At 41.3% G+C, this 17,022-nt stretch overlaps 1 protein-coding gene across 1 annotated transcript in view; it reads right to left on the reverse strand.

The window, feature by feature from the left end:
- LOC139289917 (CUB and sushi domain-containing protein 3-like) overlaps nucleotides 1-17,022 on the reverse strand; it is a 201,014-nt gene that overhangs the window by 59,469 nt on the left and 124,523 nt on the right. The window contains exons 38-47 of the mRNA XM_070911585.1: nucleotides 16,858-16,962; nucleotides 11,097-11,215; nucleotides 9,852-9,921; nucleotides 7,954-8,070; nucleotides 7,445-7,654; nucleotides 6,644-6,832; nucleotides 5,402-5,579; nucleotides 1,683-1,828; nucleotides 1,059-1,139; nucleotides 24-137 (exon numbers count right to left, since the gene is read on the reverse strand). Of these exons, the coding sequence (XP_070767686.1) occupies nucleotides 24-137; nucleotides 1,059-1,139; nucleotides 1,683-1,828; nucleotides 5,402-5,579; nucleotides 6,644-6,832; nucleotides 7,445-7,654; nucleotides 7,954-8,070; nucleotides 9,852-9,921; nucleotides 11,097-11,215; nucleotides 16,858-16,962 (1,329 nt within the window). The remainder of the gene's footprint in view (nucleotides 1-23; nucleotides 138-1,058; nucleotides 1,140-1,682; nucleotides 1,829-5,401; nucleotides 5,580-6,643; nucleotides 6,833-7,444; nucleotides 7,655-7,953; nucleotides 8,071-9,851; nucleotides 9,922-11,096; nucleotides 11,216-16,857; nucleotides 16,963-17,022) is intronic.

Here is a 17,022-nt window from a genome sequence, read left to right on the forward strand (position 1 = left end):
CTCATACATTGAATAAAACCAACCTTGACAGACTGGTGGGGGTCCATCCATCTGTAGCCTCTCTCCAAGTCGGCAGGTCAGAATCTCACTGCCCACCAAGGTGAAGCCTGGCAGGCATGAGTACCGAATAATGTCCCCTGTGAGGTCATTTACACCCGCAATCATACAGACACACACAGGCCAGGAATGGACATGAAAAACACATCCATCCACCCACCCACACACACACACACAAACACACACACACACACAAACAAACACACACACACACACACACACACACACACACACACATCCCCAAGAGCTATGTTAGTAAAAGCCTCCTCAGTACCAGCACTTGAAACAGTAATCAACAACACATTTTCTAATGAAGATTGACATCCCCTTAGCTAGCTGGAGTACTGAAGGCACTTCATTACATTACAGAGCCACAAACTTGCACACAAGCACACACACACAAAATCTAAATTACACTCAATTTCAAAGACACATCACCACTAGCCACATGATTTCCACTTCTGATTCGCTTCTGAACACTGAAAATACAAACAGTTTATATGGAGAGCTAATTAGCCCTGCTCTCAAACTAATATTTTATTGCACAAAGCACAAATAGATGAAAAAACTCAAAAAGAAGGAAAGAAATATAAGGAAGAGCAAAGAGAAACAAAGAAAAAGAGACAAAGAGTATATTGCAGATGGAATGAGATAGTGAAGATTTCAAAAAACATCTGTCAAATAGTAGTATTATGGAAAAAAGTACATGTTCAAATTAATATGTACTACAGACAAAGCTGTTTCAAATTGTGAAATGGACAGATGGATTGATACATTCACAAAAAATGTAATAAAATAAAGACAAACAGCAAAGATATAAACATCCAAACAATGGTTTCGGAGTACGAATGAATTAATTAATGGCTAAATCCATTTGATATGTCTATTCATATTTTTTTCCTGTCCAGGGCTGTCCAAGCAAATTACCTTATGTCTGGTGAAAATGTATTTTATTACACATTGTCCCTGGCCAGTAAACATGCAAAATAATTTAGACAAACCTATTTCAAACTCGTCATCATCGGTTAGGATAGTGGCGTTGGCGACGGGAGGGGGTGGCTGACATGTTCTCAGCTGGTATGCTGTTGGGAAGAGGACAAATACTGAAATCTGCAACAGTGTATGTGCGCACTCAAGCAAGAGGGAGAGAGAGTGTGTGTATGCATTTTCTATTCAAATGCGGCACATTCTTTACTCTTCCATCACACTGAAACTTGATTAGACCATAAATTGCCACCTATCACTGTTCATGATCATCAAAAACCAATCACTAATTTAGCTGAGACGGGGGACTTTTTATTATTAATCAGCTTCTTTTCAAAGGGGTGCTTTAATAGTGTAGACGAAAAATAGGCATAAGAAGGCATCCATCATTTATCCTTACACGGAACTGGAAGCAATACCATGTAGCAAAATGAGAAAGGCCAAATAATGATTTATAAAAAAATGGAAAATTAAAGGTGTTCCAATATGGAAACACAGAGCAAATATCCCTTTGTTCTTTTGTGATCTTCATTACTACAGCCGGGTCCCAACAATGTCGAAAACTGAAGATCAAATGAAAGGGGCATTACAGCAGCACGGAACAAGGTTTTTACTTAGCTGGTGTCAAAAGGGGAGGTTACCATAATAATGCAGCACAAAGAAGCCGCTGGTGCTGAAGTCGCTGTGGAATTTGATGAGGATTTGATTGGCAGTGGTGGACACGCCCTCCTGAACAGAGTTGCCGCTGAACTGGCCAATTTGAGGCGAGGCCTGATCAGGTCCATCCCTGATCCAGTGATATAGAGAGGTGGAGATAGTAGGGGTTGTGAGGGGGGACAAAAATTGAGAGATTGAAGAAGTGAAGGGAGGTGGAAGACATAGAGGGGGAGAGAGAGAGAGCAAATGATTTATGAATAAACACCAATAATAACTTGTTGTGATCAAGAGCAGGTCTAGTTATCCCCGAGCAGCACCCAGCAGTCATTCTGACGACCTGAGAAAAGTTTCACATTAATCAACAGTGTCAAAGTGGAAGCTGAGTATATGTTAACTGATGAGGCAGTATATAACTGAAACTTTAGCCCCCTCCAGCCATGTTACATATTGATGGGGAATAAAGTTTTTTTGGGGGAAAAAAATCAATGATGCAGAATTCTGCAAAAAATGTGCAAAATCCAAAACACCTTTTGTGGCCTGTTGCAAAACATTCCTTTAAATTTAATTGAGACTGCTAAATCAAACTTGATTTACACTAAATGTCATAGCACAATCGAAATGTGGCAAAGATGTGACAATAGTAATATTTTCCGAGTGATGGAAACAAGTCTACCAGCTCCTTCAGGCACCTATAAATTACAAAGCAGATACAAAGATAAGAGGCTAGGACAGTAGCAGTCATTGAAATCCTGATTCGAGATGAGATTCACTCTGAGATGCTGAAGGCCCTGAATGTTGTCAGCCTGTCGTGCCTGACGCATCTCTTGGACAGCATCCACCTTTGGCAGTTGGGGCTGCGGCCGCAAGTGAAAGAATTTAAGTATCTATGGGCCTTGTTACCGAATGAGGGTACAATATAGAGTGAAATTGACAAGTGGCATGGTACTGAAATGTCATGCTGAAAATGGAGGTAGGCCTGAAGGTGAAGTTCTCAATTTACGGATACAAAGAGCTGAAATGAGCTGCCTGTGCAGGTTGGGGTCATAGTGTGAGAAGGCGGATATTTGGGAGGAGCTCGGAGTAGACCTGCTGCTCTACTGCTCCTCCTGAAAAGAGCCAGTTGAGCTAGTTCAGACATCTAATTAGGATGCCTCTGGGATGCCTTCCTGTGGTGCTACGTCAGGTACGCCTGGCTGGGAGGAGACCCCGGGGGCAGACCCAGAACACACTTATATTATGCCAGCTGGGCTTGGTAGACCTCAGGATCCCCCAGGTGGAGCTGGAGGGAAGTGGATGAAAATGGGTGGACAGATAGATATAGCGTTGGCCAATATGACAATATACATCCTTTGCGATGATTAAAATTTGGCAATTTGTAGAGCTTTTCTATACCGTTCACACTGAGATAGCTAAACATATTATTATCTTTAGCTGTTGGGTGATTGAGAACAATGTTGCAATTCAATAAGCAGGACTAATTTATGGAAATGTTCTGTGCTGCTAGAGAGTTTGTGAATCCTTTAAAAGTGTCTGTAGTTCTGCATAAATGTTACCTAAAATGTGATCAGATCTTCATTCAAGTCCTAAAACTAGATAAAGAGGACCCAGGTAAACCCATAATACAAAAAATGTTTGCTTATTAATTCATTTATTTATTAAAAAAGCGATCCAACACTAAATGTAATTGGAGTCAGGTGTTTCAATCAATGGGATGACAGCAGGGGTGAGTTTAGCGGTTCCTGCCTTACTGAAAGAATGTAAAGCTGGGTCTTTACTATCAAGGTCTGGTCTTCCCCATACAGGTTTGTGGAAGTGTGCCATGCCTCGATCAAAGGAGAGCTCCGCCAAAAAGTTGTTGATGGTCACCAGGCTGGACAAGGTTACGAAACCATTTATAGAGTTTGGCCTTCACTAATTCACTGTCAGGTAGATAGTGTACAAATGGAGGAAATTCAACACAAACCTTCTAGCAGCATTATATGTGATGATGTACCTTGATTTGTCAGGGATCTAATTCACTTCATTAGACAAAAAGGGCATTCCCACCTGGCTGTCATACTGTACATGCTAAATTGAAGTTCAGGAAATGTATTATTATAATAGAATAATAAATTATTATCACAACATGCATCCCTGTTGCAACATAAAACTACATTTGTCGTGAACATTTCTCCATTTCCCCCATCCCAAGATGAATGTGGATGGCTGTGGGGTGATAATAGAACTTGTCATTAGCAGTGAAGCCATTTATGAGGCATGCGTTAGCTGCTGACTACACAGAACACAGGACCTCTGCTAATGAGAGCATTAGCAGAACCCTTGTATGAATATTACCATGATCTGTATCTGAAATAAGTAGCATAAGTCGGATAACAATTTTTGGGTGTAGCATGCTACTTTTCTCTGAGGATAAAAAGAAAGATTAATGCGAGAAGACAGTACTTTTCTATGATATATAAATGCTATTTCTGTACAAGAGAGGAGTATTTCATTACTGGCTCCTTCCGGTAGCTCCAGGCCTATTCACCTGAATGATGTACACTAAATGCTTTTTTGTATGTGTGTGTAACTTTAATATCTTATATATTAAAAGTCTTATTGCAGTTTCATTTCAGAATGATCAGCAAAATGGGAGACGGCAGTCAGGCAGAGAAATGAAATGTAACCATCAGGGGACCGATTGTTTATGCGCTATTTCCTTTGAAAACTGTAGTGCCAGTAGCTCCCTCCTCCCATACTATGGTAGCCCCAGATGCTGGAAGGCATTTCCCTCCTCAATCACCCACGAGGACAGCTCCATGACTGCCTGAGGCTTATTATACTACAGACAGGCTACAGAAAGGTAGGGAGGGAGAAGGAAAGACGGAGAGAGAGAGACAGCTGCTGGAGTGTTAACAGGCAGGTAGCCTGTAATGTACCGCTGTACAATTATATGTCAAGAGTTAAAGTTTCTACATATTAACAAACATCCAAGATAACCCAGCGCTTTCATACTTTTACACATTTCTGTCTTTTCCCATAACACTCACTGGGGAGCAGGAGTTTAACATCTACCATACGTTTAGTGGGTAGGGGAAGAGGGACACACAGTGACTCCGTTTAAGGGCTGTAAGGAAATAAGTTGTCTGGAAAGAAAAATGAATCCACAAATGTCCAGACAAAGGTCAACATATTTGGATGGCTGTTGGCTCATCTAATGCGGGTGTCACATCAAAAGGTGCAAGCAAAATTTGTCAGACTGGCCTATGGCCTTAATATTTTCTCAGCTGTTCAGTCCATTGTGTGCAGCTTTTGAGTTTGCTTTTGCAATGAGTAAGGGAAATACTCACCCTAATACAGAATGTTATTCTGAAAACTATACAGTATATACTTTCAGGTTTTTCCTTGAATAAAGAAATAAAACTTCAATTGTGAAACCTTCTGGGAACTGCAGTATTAGCAACACATTGTATATGGTACAAACTTGGTGGAAACTTTAACAAGGGTATATTTTATGGCTCACTGCTTAGTGTTATTTGTAAAAATTGGTGTCACAGGTTTATAAAGCTTAAACAAACATCACTATTAATTGAGAAAGTCTCCCAATAATTGTCAATAGAACTCTGTATCTGGCTCTGTATACAGAAAACAGTGTGTGCGTGATGTGTGCCATAATCTGATGATTGATGAATGATATCATACTGAGAGAGAAAAGGGAACTTACCACACAGTGATGTAGTCGTAGATTGGCTCTGTATTGATGACAGAGAAATTGATGTAGATGCCATACCCAGGAGGTACTCTGACAGTCCACATGCAGTCCTGAAAGTGTGGATACTCGGCTGGGTGTCCGGGAGAGTAAATTGTGCCATTCATGGATGTTATATTTCCACCACAGAGAGCTGGAGGGAGGGAAGAAAGTCAGAGAGGGTGGATAAAAATAGAGAGCAAGTCTTTGATTTACCTCAAAACATAAAACTTGCTTTTATGGCTTTATCACCACTAACTGTTGATAAAGCAAACCATAACTGCATGTTATTGGGTTATCACTGAGATACTGGAGGGGAGAATGCACCTGTTAGATACAACTGCAGGGTTGCCGTGAACTTGATGACACTGAGTAGTTCCGACGCTATAACTCCCCTGTCATACCCCTTCAGAGGGAATGTGTTAAAACTTGACTTTGAACTGGAAGTCAAAGCCGAAGAACTGCCCTCGGGATCAAAAAAGGACTGTAAACTCGACACAGACGATACGGTGTCTATGGAGCAAAACAACACTATTTACCACTTTCTCAGAAAAATACCAAACTCTGTTGAGGACTTGAAACGTATGTTTCTCCTTCACTTAACTGATGGGAGGAAAGCCGTAATCTATCATACCTGAGCAACATCTGAGGAGTCTCCCTCAAATTTACAACGGAGACAGGCGCAATCAGCTTTGTAATAAAGACTTTCAAATGCTCCATATATCATTATAATGGGCTGTATCAGTTTATAGTTCAGTAAAGGGCTGCTACGTTGCGGGAAAAGAGAGTCAGATGCTTTAATGTGTTAGAAAAAAGGACAGGACTGCAAGCAGACTGAAGAACCTATATTCTTCTATTCAAAATAACTTCAAAGGCCTTATTTTTAGTGGGTAATGTGGATGGAAAAGCATCTCCGTCTTCATTTTAGTCAGCTACTCAGAAAGTAGCATGCATGACTTTCTCAAGGATTTGTTAGCACACATTTATTTAAATATTTTCCCACTAAGTTTGGGGAAACAGTGATGGAAAATATCAAAGAAAAGGCATTTCATGACTGCTAAATATAATTTGTTGATACCATAAATGCAGGCTATTTAAAGGGAATATTTAGGTCTTGATAGTGCAATAGTAAGAGGGGTTTAGTACCGCTTTTCACATTTTTTTCTGCACATGAACAACACTGGCAGAAAAACACTTTGTTAGGCACTAGTTAGTCACCTTCACAACGAGGTATTGGGTGATTCCAGTTCCTGCTGACTCCATGCAGACATGTGAGAGATGGCTCTCCAAGAAGAGTGTAACCCGGAAGGCATTCAAAAGAAATGGTCATCCCCACGCTGTAGTCCTGACCGATCACTATGCCGTTACGAAACGGTCGTGGGTCCGGACACCTCTGTAGCTCATATGCTGAGAAAAAACACAAAGCCATACACAGTAGAGGAGGTTTATGAAACACAGACTCCAGGAGACAAATAGTTAAACACTACCAGTATAATACTATATAATATAGCCTATATTACTACATGCTCTTTTATTGGTTGAAAACATCCTTACTTCCTATGGTAGAATTGATAAACGGAAAAATGTAGGTCTGGTTATCTTCTTTCTTCATGAAATGTTAACATTTTGATAATACATGGTTTTGCCAAAAAACCCAACTTAAAAGTACTGCTATGTTGTTAGTCTGTTACTAAAATACATTTTCCACTTTGGTTTTATCAAATAAAATGCCCCACTGACATCGCCAACACACTATTATTATTCAAGGATATGTGCTATTGGTTGTCTCAGTGGAGGTCAGCATTGATTTTTTTATTCTTTAACCTTTTGTAATCTTACAACTTCAGTAAAAGTGTCCGCTTAGCAGGACCAATCTTTTTCCCTGGTTTGTATCTAACTTGACTGATGGTCTTTTAAGTGTTCTATTGGCAAACTCTTCAATCTCCTTCCACTTTTTCAGCAACTGCTATGAAACCACCCATCTAACTTTACCCTAAGGATCAATCTTTTGCTCCTCACCCTGGTAGACAATGTGGAAGCCATGCTTGTTCTGGGAGTAGTCGCTGTGGAAGAAGAGTGTGGTCTCGTGGGTGGTGCTAAAGAGAGAGTTGGGCACCATGGGGCCGCTGAACCGATCAATCACTGTTCCCGTTTCCAGGCTCCCACTGCGCACCTCCAGATAGTCATGAACAGGTTCTGTGGAGAAGTTCAGAAACTGCAAATGGATCCCTATAATGCAGAAAGAAAGGGTTAATGTAGGAGACAAACTCAAGAATAAGTCAAAGTGAGTGAATGTGTATGCTCCTTACAGGTACTGCAGAAGGAGGTTACTTCAAATTTAAAATGTTAAAAGCACACATAAAACTAGCATGTTCTTTTTGAACACAATAAGCATAGCATAGGAGAGACAGAGAGGAGTAAACAGAACGATAAGCAGAGAAGACATCAGAGATAGCAGAACAAAAAAGAAAAAGAGATAGGAGAGGAGAGGAGAAGAAGAAAGGAATGACAGAGGGGGGATGACAGACCGAAGCCAATAGGGAGTTGAACTCTCCAGCTGCAGTCCAGGCTGCTCTGGTAATTCCCTGGAAAGCCTGGGCTGAGGATGACGCCGCTGAAGTCTGTCATGGAGCCACCACACTGAGCTGAGGGGGACCAACCAAGGAGAAAGAACATGTCACTTCTCCACAGAACGGCTCAATGGGAAAACAAAGAAAAACAATGACTAAGGAGGTGAATATGGAGGGAGGGCAAAGCACATTGTGTCTTTGGGGGTTTCAGACAGTACGTGCATAATTGCTGTGTATGTGTACAAAAAGGAGGAAAAGTAGCAGTGCTGTTTATGGGTGCGTTTTCTGCATGTGCTCATAAGCATGAGTTTTATATGCTCGTGTTTGTATGCAGACTACGAAGTTTTGTGGGCGAGAGAGAAAATGAAGTGCTGCGAGTGTGCTTTATGAGCTTAGAATTAGGTGGGGGGGGTTTATGTCTGTGTTTGAGCATGTCTGTGACTTGTGCATGTACATCTCTGCTTGACTGTGTGGATTATGCTCCATAAGGGCATCCGTGAAAAGATAACAGACTCAGGCACATCCCTTGTTTGGTGGTGCTTTAAATTAAAATAAATGAGGGAGTCAATATTCAATACAGCACCACAGTTTTGCTCAGCGGTGGCTGTGATTACTTCACCCTCCCCCTGCAACACCCCACCTCTCTTTGACTGTGCATTAAAGAACACTTCAGCTTGCTGTGAAGGTTACCATCATCCCCCTCGCCTGTGGCACATACCTTTGTCTTACACAAACACCCAGGTATAATGCAATTACAGCCACCAGAGGCATCAATGTAAACTTGTAGTTAAATCATTCCTCTTTTTCCCATCCCAACCTCGACAGGCCTATTTATGTGGGAAATGGTTGGAATCACAAGGGGTATTGCTGCCATTTCTTTGGGGACTATCAACCAAGGCCAGAATGAGATGAGACTATCTTGGGTTTAATTGTGCTGCTGGTAGGGGAAACCAGCTTGACCTGTTTGTGTATTAAATGAAAGACAAGAGGAGAGGAGAGGCACTTATGAGGATGTTATACTGTTTGTTCAGGGGCATGCAACCACTTTGATGTGAGTTTATCAGCAACACAGTGACTACAGATCCTGGGGTGTTGGGGTGCGCGCATGTACTGTAAACGAGCGAGGAGTGGAGCTAACGAGCAAACGCACATGTCCAAGACCGGGCCTGTCAACAGTAAAGCTAGGATTTATGTCTACAGTGAACTGCGTAGACCACAGGGACTGAACATTTACATGAAGAGTGCAGTGAGTGCATGTGCAAGCATGCATTTTTGTCTTGTACACTGTAAGGGTGTGTTCACACCAGTGTGTGTGTGTGAGTGTGTTTGTGTACATGTGTAATTGGGGGCAACAGAACAGTGAAGTGTCAAAACAGAAAGTGGAGCGCTTCCTTAGTAATCTCTGGAATCTATCAGTGTGGCAATCAACATCAGAGGAAGTGTCAGGGGAGACTAGAGACTCTCATCAGGGGCATCAGAAATCAAATGACACACGGAGATGGTGCTAAGCCATATGGATTTTCAACTGAAGGGGAAAGCAGAAAATTCATAATCCCCACCCTCCAAGCTCTCCACGCCCACCCATCACCCCCTCCCCCGATCTTACAATGAAATTGTTGCCCTAATACAAGATCCTCTGTGATGCCATTGATCTATTGTGGCTGTGTATGAGAAAAGTATTGGTAAGGGAGTAGAAAAGATAAATAAAGAAAAGGGAGAAAAGGTGAATGGCAAATGACAAAAGAAAGTCTGTGAGACTGTGTTTGAGGCAACAAATATGGTTTTGTTGTCTGCAATTTCACCTCATTGAAACCATGTACGCTGGCAATGTCAGACTGTATAAAATAATACATTACCTAAACACAGAGGTACGGGGTAATTCCACCTTCTGACGGGACCAGGCATGCAGGTAATATATGCATTACCCTGTTCAGGAAAACAGACAAAAACAATAAATTTATCACCTCCAAAAGAAAGAAAAGGAACACCAAGAGATCAAACTGACAGGTGCTTACAACTGATTTTATCTCTGCCCTGTGGATCTTTGGAGTTAGTTAACAGTCAGATTTTTGGATTTCTCAAAATCCTCTTCTCAAAGTCTCGTGTGTAAATATTTGACGGTATCAAGAGCAGGAGAGAGACCTCTTGCTGTTAGTTGGGCAGCAAGAGTACCACCTGGGGTCTGACTACAGAGAGGTGTGTTACAGCCTGAGAGAACAAGCAAAGACAAACATCCTGCTTTCAGACTTGTTTTCTGTTAGATACAAAAATAATCTAAAAGTGATAGATAGTAAAGGTTAATCCTTTGTAAAATATTCATAGCACTGTTGTTTTAATCCATTCCGAATGTAGTGCAGTCTGGAAGTTCCCTGCAGCCAAGATGCTTGTAAAATGCATACATACATGTACATTCTCCAGCCAGCATGTACACTTATGCCAAACTTGAAAACAGACATCTACCAAAGCATGGGCGTGTATGCACATTTCTACAACACACATAGACCTGAACTCAAAAGACTCAGCCATACTTGTGCTTTTGTTTCTACAATGGCCTCTAGTCTATTTCTGGTGTTCAGACACTCAGCCTGAAGATGTATGTAAGAAGTTGCTGGTTGGTCCAGAGAGAATGTGAAAAGAAGTGAATGCCCGAGCCAGGAAGAAAAATCGGTGTGGGATTAGTGAGGCAACTGTTAACACAATCCATCGCCCGTGGCGTTGGAGGGTTCTACAGCTCAAAACGCCACAGCTACAGTATGTACTCGAGGAGGATTGGAGGGAGTTAAAGCTGCTTTGTAACAGACATACACAAACACACTCACACGAACATCCACGCAGAGAAGCATGCAAGTACACACACACACGCAAATAAATATGCAGGCATAAATACATGGACACATGCTACCCCACACTACATTCACACATTTCTTTCCTGCACTGACTCTTCCACTCACACACACAAAAAGTACTTAGTAAAGCTGCCTTCACAGACTCATCCTTTGGGGTATCCGCTTGAACTTGTCAGGCAGGTAGATATGATTCACTTATCTTAACCATAAGAAAGCTGGATATCTGCTTTACCAGCATTGCATGCTTTCACCTACCTGTAATGAGAAGCCTTGATCGCACTGGAAGGACACCATGTCACCCACAGTGTAGCGGTCGCCCACTTTTTGGCCGTTACTGGGAGGCAGCGGCTCTGGGCACGAATCCAAACCTATTGCTTAGGACAGAGTCACAACACACAAGTGTGGACAGCAATCATTCTTCTGCACAATATGGGTAGAATCAAAATCTGCAACTGCCTTGATATTGTTTCATTGTTGATCATTCATTGTAACATTTAGACATTTAAATTCAATCCCACAATACCTATGGAGAAAAGGGAATAATTACATTAAAACCAAACGCTTTAACATGCAATTACACAGTGCCTCATTTTAATGTATTTGTAATTGCATAATAATTGAGTATGTCTGGGGGTTTTTTTCTTCCCCCTCATAACATTTACAAACTGGGACAAGCCAGGAGCTATTCTACTGGTGGCTGTAATAGCAAAATCCTTCTGACTGTGATCTGAAGCAATCACTGTGAAATTACAAAGCAATCCCAGAAGTATTACTTGACAGAGAGAAGCATTGCGCTCCATGGGAACAAAGTGATTACAGTGCCACTTGCCAGGTACTGAGAGGCCTGGTATTGTGTTTTTAATGTCTTAAAAGTAATGGTGATCCAAGCTTTGGGCTATATTAGTATGATGTAGGATATGTGAGGTAAATTTAAGCTATATTCACAGGGGGAAAAGTAAGTTTCAACTGACAAAAGTCATCTGTCAATAGGTTGTTTGAATGCTTTTTTGGAAGCATAAAACTATTAAAATTGGCTGCTGCACCAGTAATATGTAAGAAATTAAAGAAGGGGGTCTGTTGTAATAACTTCAAAAGCACATATACATTCATACAGGAGTTTTCACCTGCGCATAATTAGTGAGCAGGCTGTAGGATGAGAGGCAGTGGTGGATATACAAATACAGCAACAAAAAAAGAGACCAATTTATCCCCACCTATGTGTAGGCAAAGATAACACGTACACACACCACTCGAAAAAGAAAAATACGACTAAGCCCATTCAAAGAGTTACCAGGTTCAAACAAGTAGGTGGGTGGATAAATGTAAACATGACGGCAGAAATGGCCACAAAAGATTCAGAACAATTTATAGGCAAGTCTTGAGAGTGCTGAATGGCAGGAGTGGCCACTCCACTCAGCATCTAGTGAAAGTTAGAGAGGATATTCGAGTGGGAGGAGATAGTAACCTACGAGACGCAGAGGAGGAAGCAATATAAGAGCAGCCACCGATACAACAACTAAAGAAGAGCTGCTGTACAGGGGGAGTGGGAGGATTCTTTGAAGCTGTTAAGTGTTGTCATATGTGGGTTTAAATAAAAGTATTACTTTGAAATTTTTAATTGATTTCAAGGAGATTTGGTGACGCAATTCATGAAAGCAGTGTTTGCAGTGAAATGTTGCCATAAGGTAAGTTTGACATCAAAGCACGATGCAGCTACAAATTTAATAGTTTCATGAAATGATCATAATATGTCCAAACTCTACAGAACAGTCAGCCGTCCCCTTGCAGTGTTCTGTAAAACTAGTTTCATAAAGCAGTGGATTCTCATTTACTTCAATAGTTGTTCAAAGATTAAAAATTTATAATAATATAGGATTGGTGGAATATTGTTATACAGGATGTGCTGGCAACTGCTAGCATTATATACAGGAACAGGTGTAAAAGTGTATCCATACATTCGTGTCACAAGTAGCATACCAGAAATAAACTTGAATCATTCAACAAGTACAACACTTTGTTGCTCAGCTTATATTAAAGCCTCCATTTATCAGTCATATCAAACAGTCAAAGCAGGAGTCCATTTTACACAGCCAAAGGCAGTGTGCCAGACCTTAACTGGGCACAAATAGACCTTTGCGCTCTGGTCAGGTTAAGAGTGGGTGCATACTAACAGACGGCACTGATTCCCGTTGCACTCCAGATGGGCTCCAGTCAAACTGTCAGAATGCACATTTTGGCAAGGACAGTTATCACCCTGCTGTGAGAAGGTTGACACCCACTGTTCCTGAGTGTGCAACGGTGTCTGGAGGGAGTCCCGTCCTTATCAAACGTGTTTGATATTTTCAACAGGATGCCTGGCCAATAAAATCTCAGTAGTGTGTGTCACCAATTAATATCTGAGTGTAGCTGACAGATTTATCTACTCCTGTTTTCAATTTAATATGTGAATTTACATAAATTTAATTTAAAATTTAAAATTTAAAATTGGACCTGTGAATAAAACACCAAGTGTTTAGTAATATACCAAGATAATGAAAGCTACTTGGCAGATGCAGAAGCAAAACATTCAGGTCACACAAGAGGGAATAGTTTACTGAGTGGAAAAGAGATCTCTTTGTAAGGGTACACACAAATACAACAGCACACTAAAGGTTCAAGCTTACTAAAGATAGTTCTGTGGTTATACACTGTCAACAGCACAGGCAACTGAGAGTTTAAGATAAGGAAGAGGAGGATGGTGGCATACGCAAAGTGGGGAGGAGCGGAGTAGAGCAAAGAATACGTTTCTGTCTCAGTCATGTACTTTGAATTTTGTACCAAGATCACCATTATCTCTACATTAATTATCAAAATATTAATTGTGATGTTCTCATTACAAATGTCACATCATTAGTATCTTCCTCTTTATGCTGACCATCAATATAATTGTCTTTTTTCTCCCTTCATAAAAAAAGACAAAAAAAACAACCAGTCTAGTGAGGATGCCTGCTGTGCTCCTAGCTTACAGTCTGGTGCTTAGTGTGCTCAAAAACACAGATGCACTCATTATTGAACCTGTTCATAATTACGTACAACAGATTCCATGAAATAGACACTGGAATTGAAACACACATATTCTCCTGTTGCTCATGTCTACAAGCATTTACTCGACTGAATGGGAAGGGCCATATACATTCTACAGCTGTGGGTGGTATTATCAGTAAGAATGACTCTGCCATTAACACATTAAAAATTGTACTTTGGTTTGCATTTCCATCTGTGCTAGATGGAAAAATGTACAAGTGCACACCTCTGCCAACTAAAGCCACAAAAATTGCTTGCCCTTGTGAAAAGATGTGGTCTGAGCAGGCAGAAATTACAGAGAAATATTTTTTTCATGACAAAAAGAGTACCAAAATTGCACTCTGCCTTTTGATGTGCAAAAACACGTCTTCCCCTGTGCCTCCCACCCTGGCACAAGCTGAGCCTAAAAAACAGTTCCCAGCGCAAATAGAGACTTGCATCCCGATCAAAGTGACTCTTCTGGTGGCTTTGCAATAAAATAAGAGGCATAAGCGTTGCATAGTAGATACTGACTGACACAGAGAGCCCACAGCATAGTCATTTTACATTTAATTGTATTGTAGGATACGATCCTGCAACTGGTTTACTGCTGGAGAAGCAAGTGTAGTGAGAATATGCTAAACTTGATTACAAGTTCAAAGTAATCAAGTATGAGTACTGACCAGGTGATTGGTTCTCTTGGTCTTTAATCATTTAGCCATGATACATATGCTAATAATCTAGTTGAAAAGTGAATAAGTGCAGATACTTATCAAAAAGATTATCTGTAATAAGCTTAGCATTTATAGAAAACCGCAATTACCATATGCAGGGCCATGATGTCCTATGAGCGGTGTGACTGAAATTACAAATGGAGTAAGAAATGTATCGACAGATCTTGGGGCTGATTCAGAGGATGAATTTCTTTCCAAGTTGCCTAGGTTGTTGTGACAGTCGCTCCATGTAGCTCATGTGGAAATAATATAGGCTTCTGCAGACTCTGTAGCAATTGAAGCCCAGTGTGGGACTTTATTTAGGATGCAAACTGCCATATTGCCTGTGAGAACATGCCAATTTTGTTTTCAACCATAGCATACCGTCTGCCTTAGGAGAGCTGGTTAAACGGTTGGCTCTTAAGAAGTTGTAATGATTGGTGGTATACAGGATGACTGTTCTCAATGGGCTGCAACAATCACCCAAAGGAAACATGTTAAAACAGATGGTTGACTGGCTGGGTCTCTGCCAATCCCTCTTGCCTTTTTCTTCCCACTGTACTGAACATCCAGAGCATTAATTTGTGGGTAGAAAATAAATGGGTGGTTCAGGCCGATACAAAGATACAACCAACTAGAGGACAGAATAGAGGTTTGCTCGTAATTTGACCGAATAAATCAGAAACTCAACTCTGCTATAAGCAGTAGACTAGATCATCACAAAATGGGAAACAACAGACCACAAAAACAAAAATACATCATGAGTACTTCCATAGAGAAGCAGCATGGCTTGATCACACATACACAAATGTTTGCCAAAAGGCAGACAGTAGAACCATATGGCAGGCAAGCTAAGACATATGACTAGCAACAGGAAAAGTAGAAAGGACTTTGACTGGAGCCTAGTTTACACAAAGCATCTGGGATTACACTTCTCCAGGGCAGCAGTAGCAAAGTGTGAGACAGACATAGAGGAAAGAGCTGACTGCGAGACATGGCACTGAAGTGATTCTCAGCAGTAGGTAGCGATGGTGGGGGAGGGGTTACTGCAGAGAGGAAATAGCCCACAGAGAGACACAGCTACGGAGTGGTTGCAAGCACGAGGAGGGTGTTGTGGAAACGAAGGACTGACTGCGAGAGACATGACTGTGAAGTCGTTCTCAACAGTGGTATGATGCTCGCGGACTGACACAGCTGACAGCGAGGACAGATTCAGTGACAGAAATGTTCTTTCATGCTTCTTTTGTTTTTCCAACACTTTTCTGGGGACTGTTAGATTGTGTGGGAACTGATTTTACTTAACATATTCTTTAGTTGTGTTGTGTATGGGATCTAAAAGTTGGCATTGTTAGCAGGACTCTTATCACAGCCTTTCTTTCCTCCCTTTGTGCCATCCACATCCTCCCACTTTACTGAATCGTAACATTATAGAGTTCATGACGTCTCCACTCTTACTTTCATAGTGGTCATGCTTTTTCACTGCCCTGTCACTGAAAATGGGTCTCCCATATCCACATATATTAGTAAGAAAATTGCGAGTGAGTGGTAAGTAACAAACTAGCAGAAAGGCAAATGTGAGGAGGAGACAGAAAGTCCCAACTTAAAATCCATCTAACCTTAGAGAGACTGGAAAATTACCCTGACATTAAAAGAGACAAAGGAGAAGTGCCTGAGATGTAAATAACGATGGGGAAATTGGTCTCGAAGGATTGTATTATTAAATATCTGCAGAAGAGCCATGCATCACCTGCAGATCAGCACCCCTATTTTCATTTACACAATTTTTGAATGGGAGCACTTTGTAAATCAGTGGCTCCACTGGGGCCAGCTACACTCAAACTTAAATTTTAGTGCATGGAAAATGTTTAGCATGCCCCTCAGCAAATATGCCCCTAAGTGAATAGCCCAATGAGAAAAGAGCAAATTAAGCCCCTAAATGAAATAGGATGTGAGTCCAGTCATTTGAGGGAATGGGAGGACTAAAAAAAACGACACCATTGGGGAGTACCTTGCCAGAATGCCAGAAAAGCACATACAAAGACTGGAAGATTAGAAGAGATACAGAAGTGGAAAAAACTTCCCACTCACTCACTCCATCATACTCTTTCTTTCCATGTCCAACCATGGCACCCAGACCAGCAGCCCCTCTTATTTCTTATACCCCTGTGCAGCAGCTGGAAGCCCGTGGCAGATGGACACATAGAAACAAACTGACAACAGACAAAGTGACAGTCGGGCAGACAAGCCGTCTCTCCTCATACCTGTGTACTCCAGGTGGAAGCCAGCGGCAGACACACTGATGTCAGACTGGAAGGTCAAGTGCAGGTTGTTGGACGTGCTGTTCAGCAGTTGGGGAATTGTTGTACCTGTATTATACAACATACAGAAGACAGTTAAGACCATGTCTAGTCCATATTCTGCTGGAG

The sequence above is a fragment of the Enoplosus armatus genome, chromosome 9, assembly GCF_043641665.1.
Source record: "Enoplosus armatus isolate fEnoArm2 chromosome 9, fEnoArm2.hap1, whole genome shotgun sequence".
NCBI lineage: Eukaryota > Metazoa > Chordata > Actinopteri > Centrarchiformes > Enoplosidae > Enoplosus > Enoplosus armatus.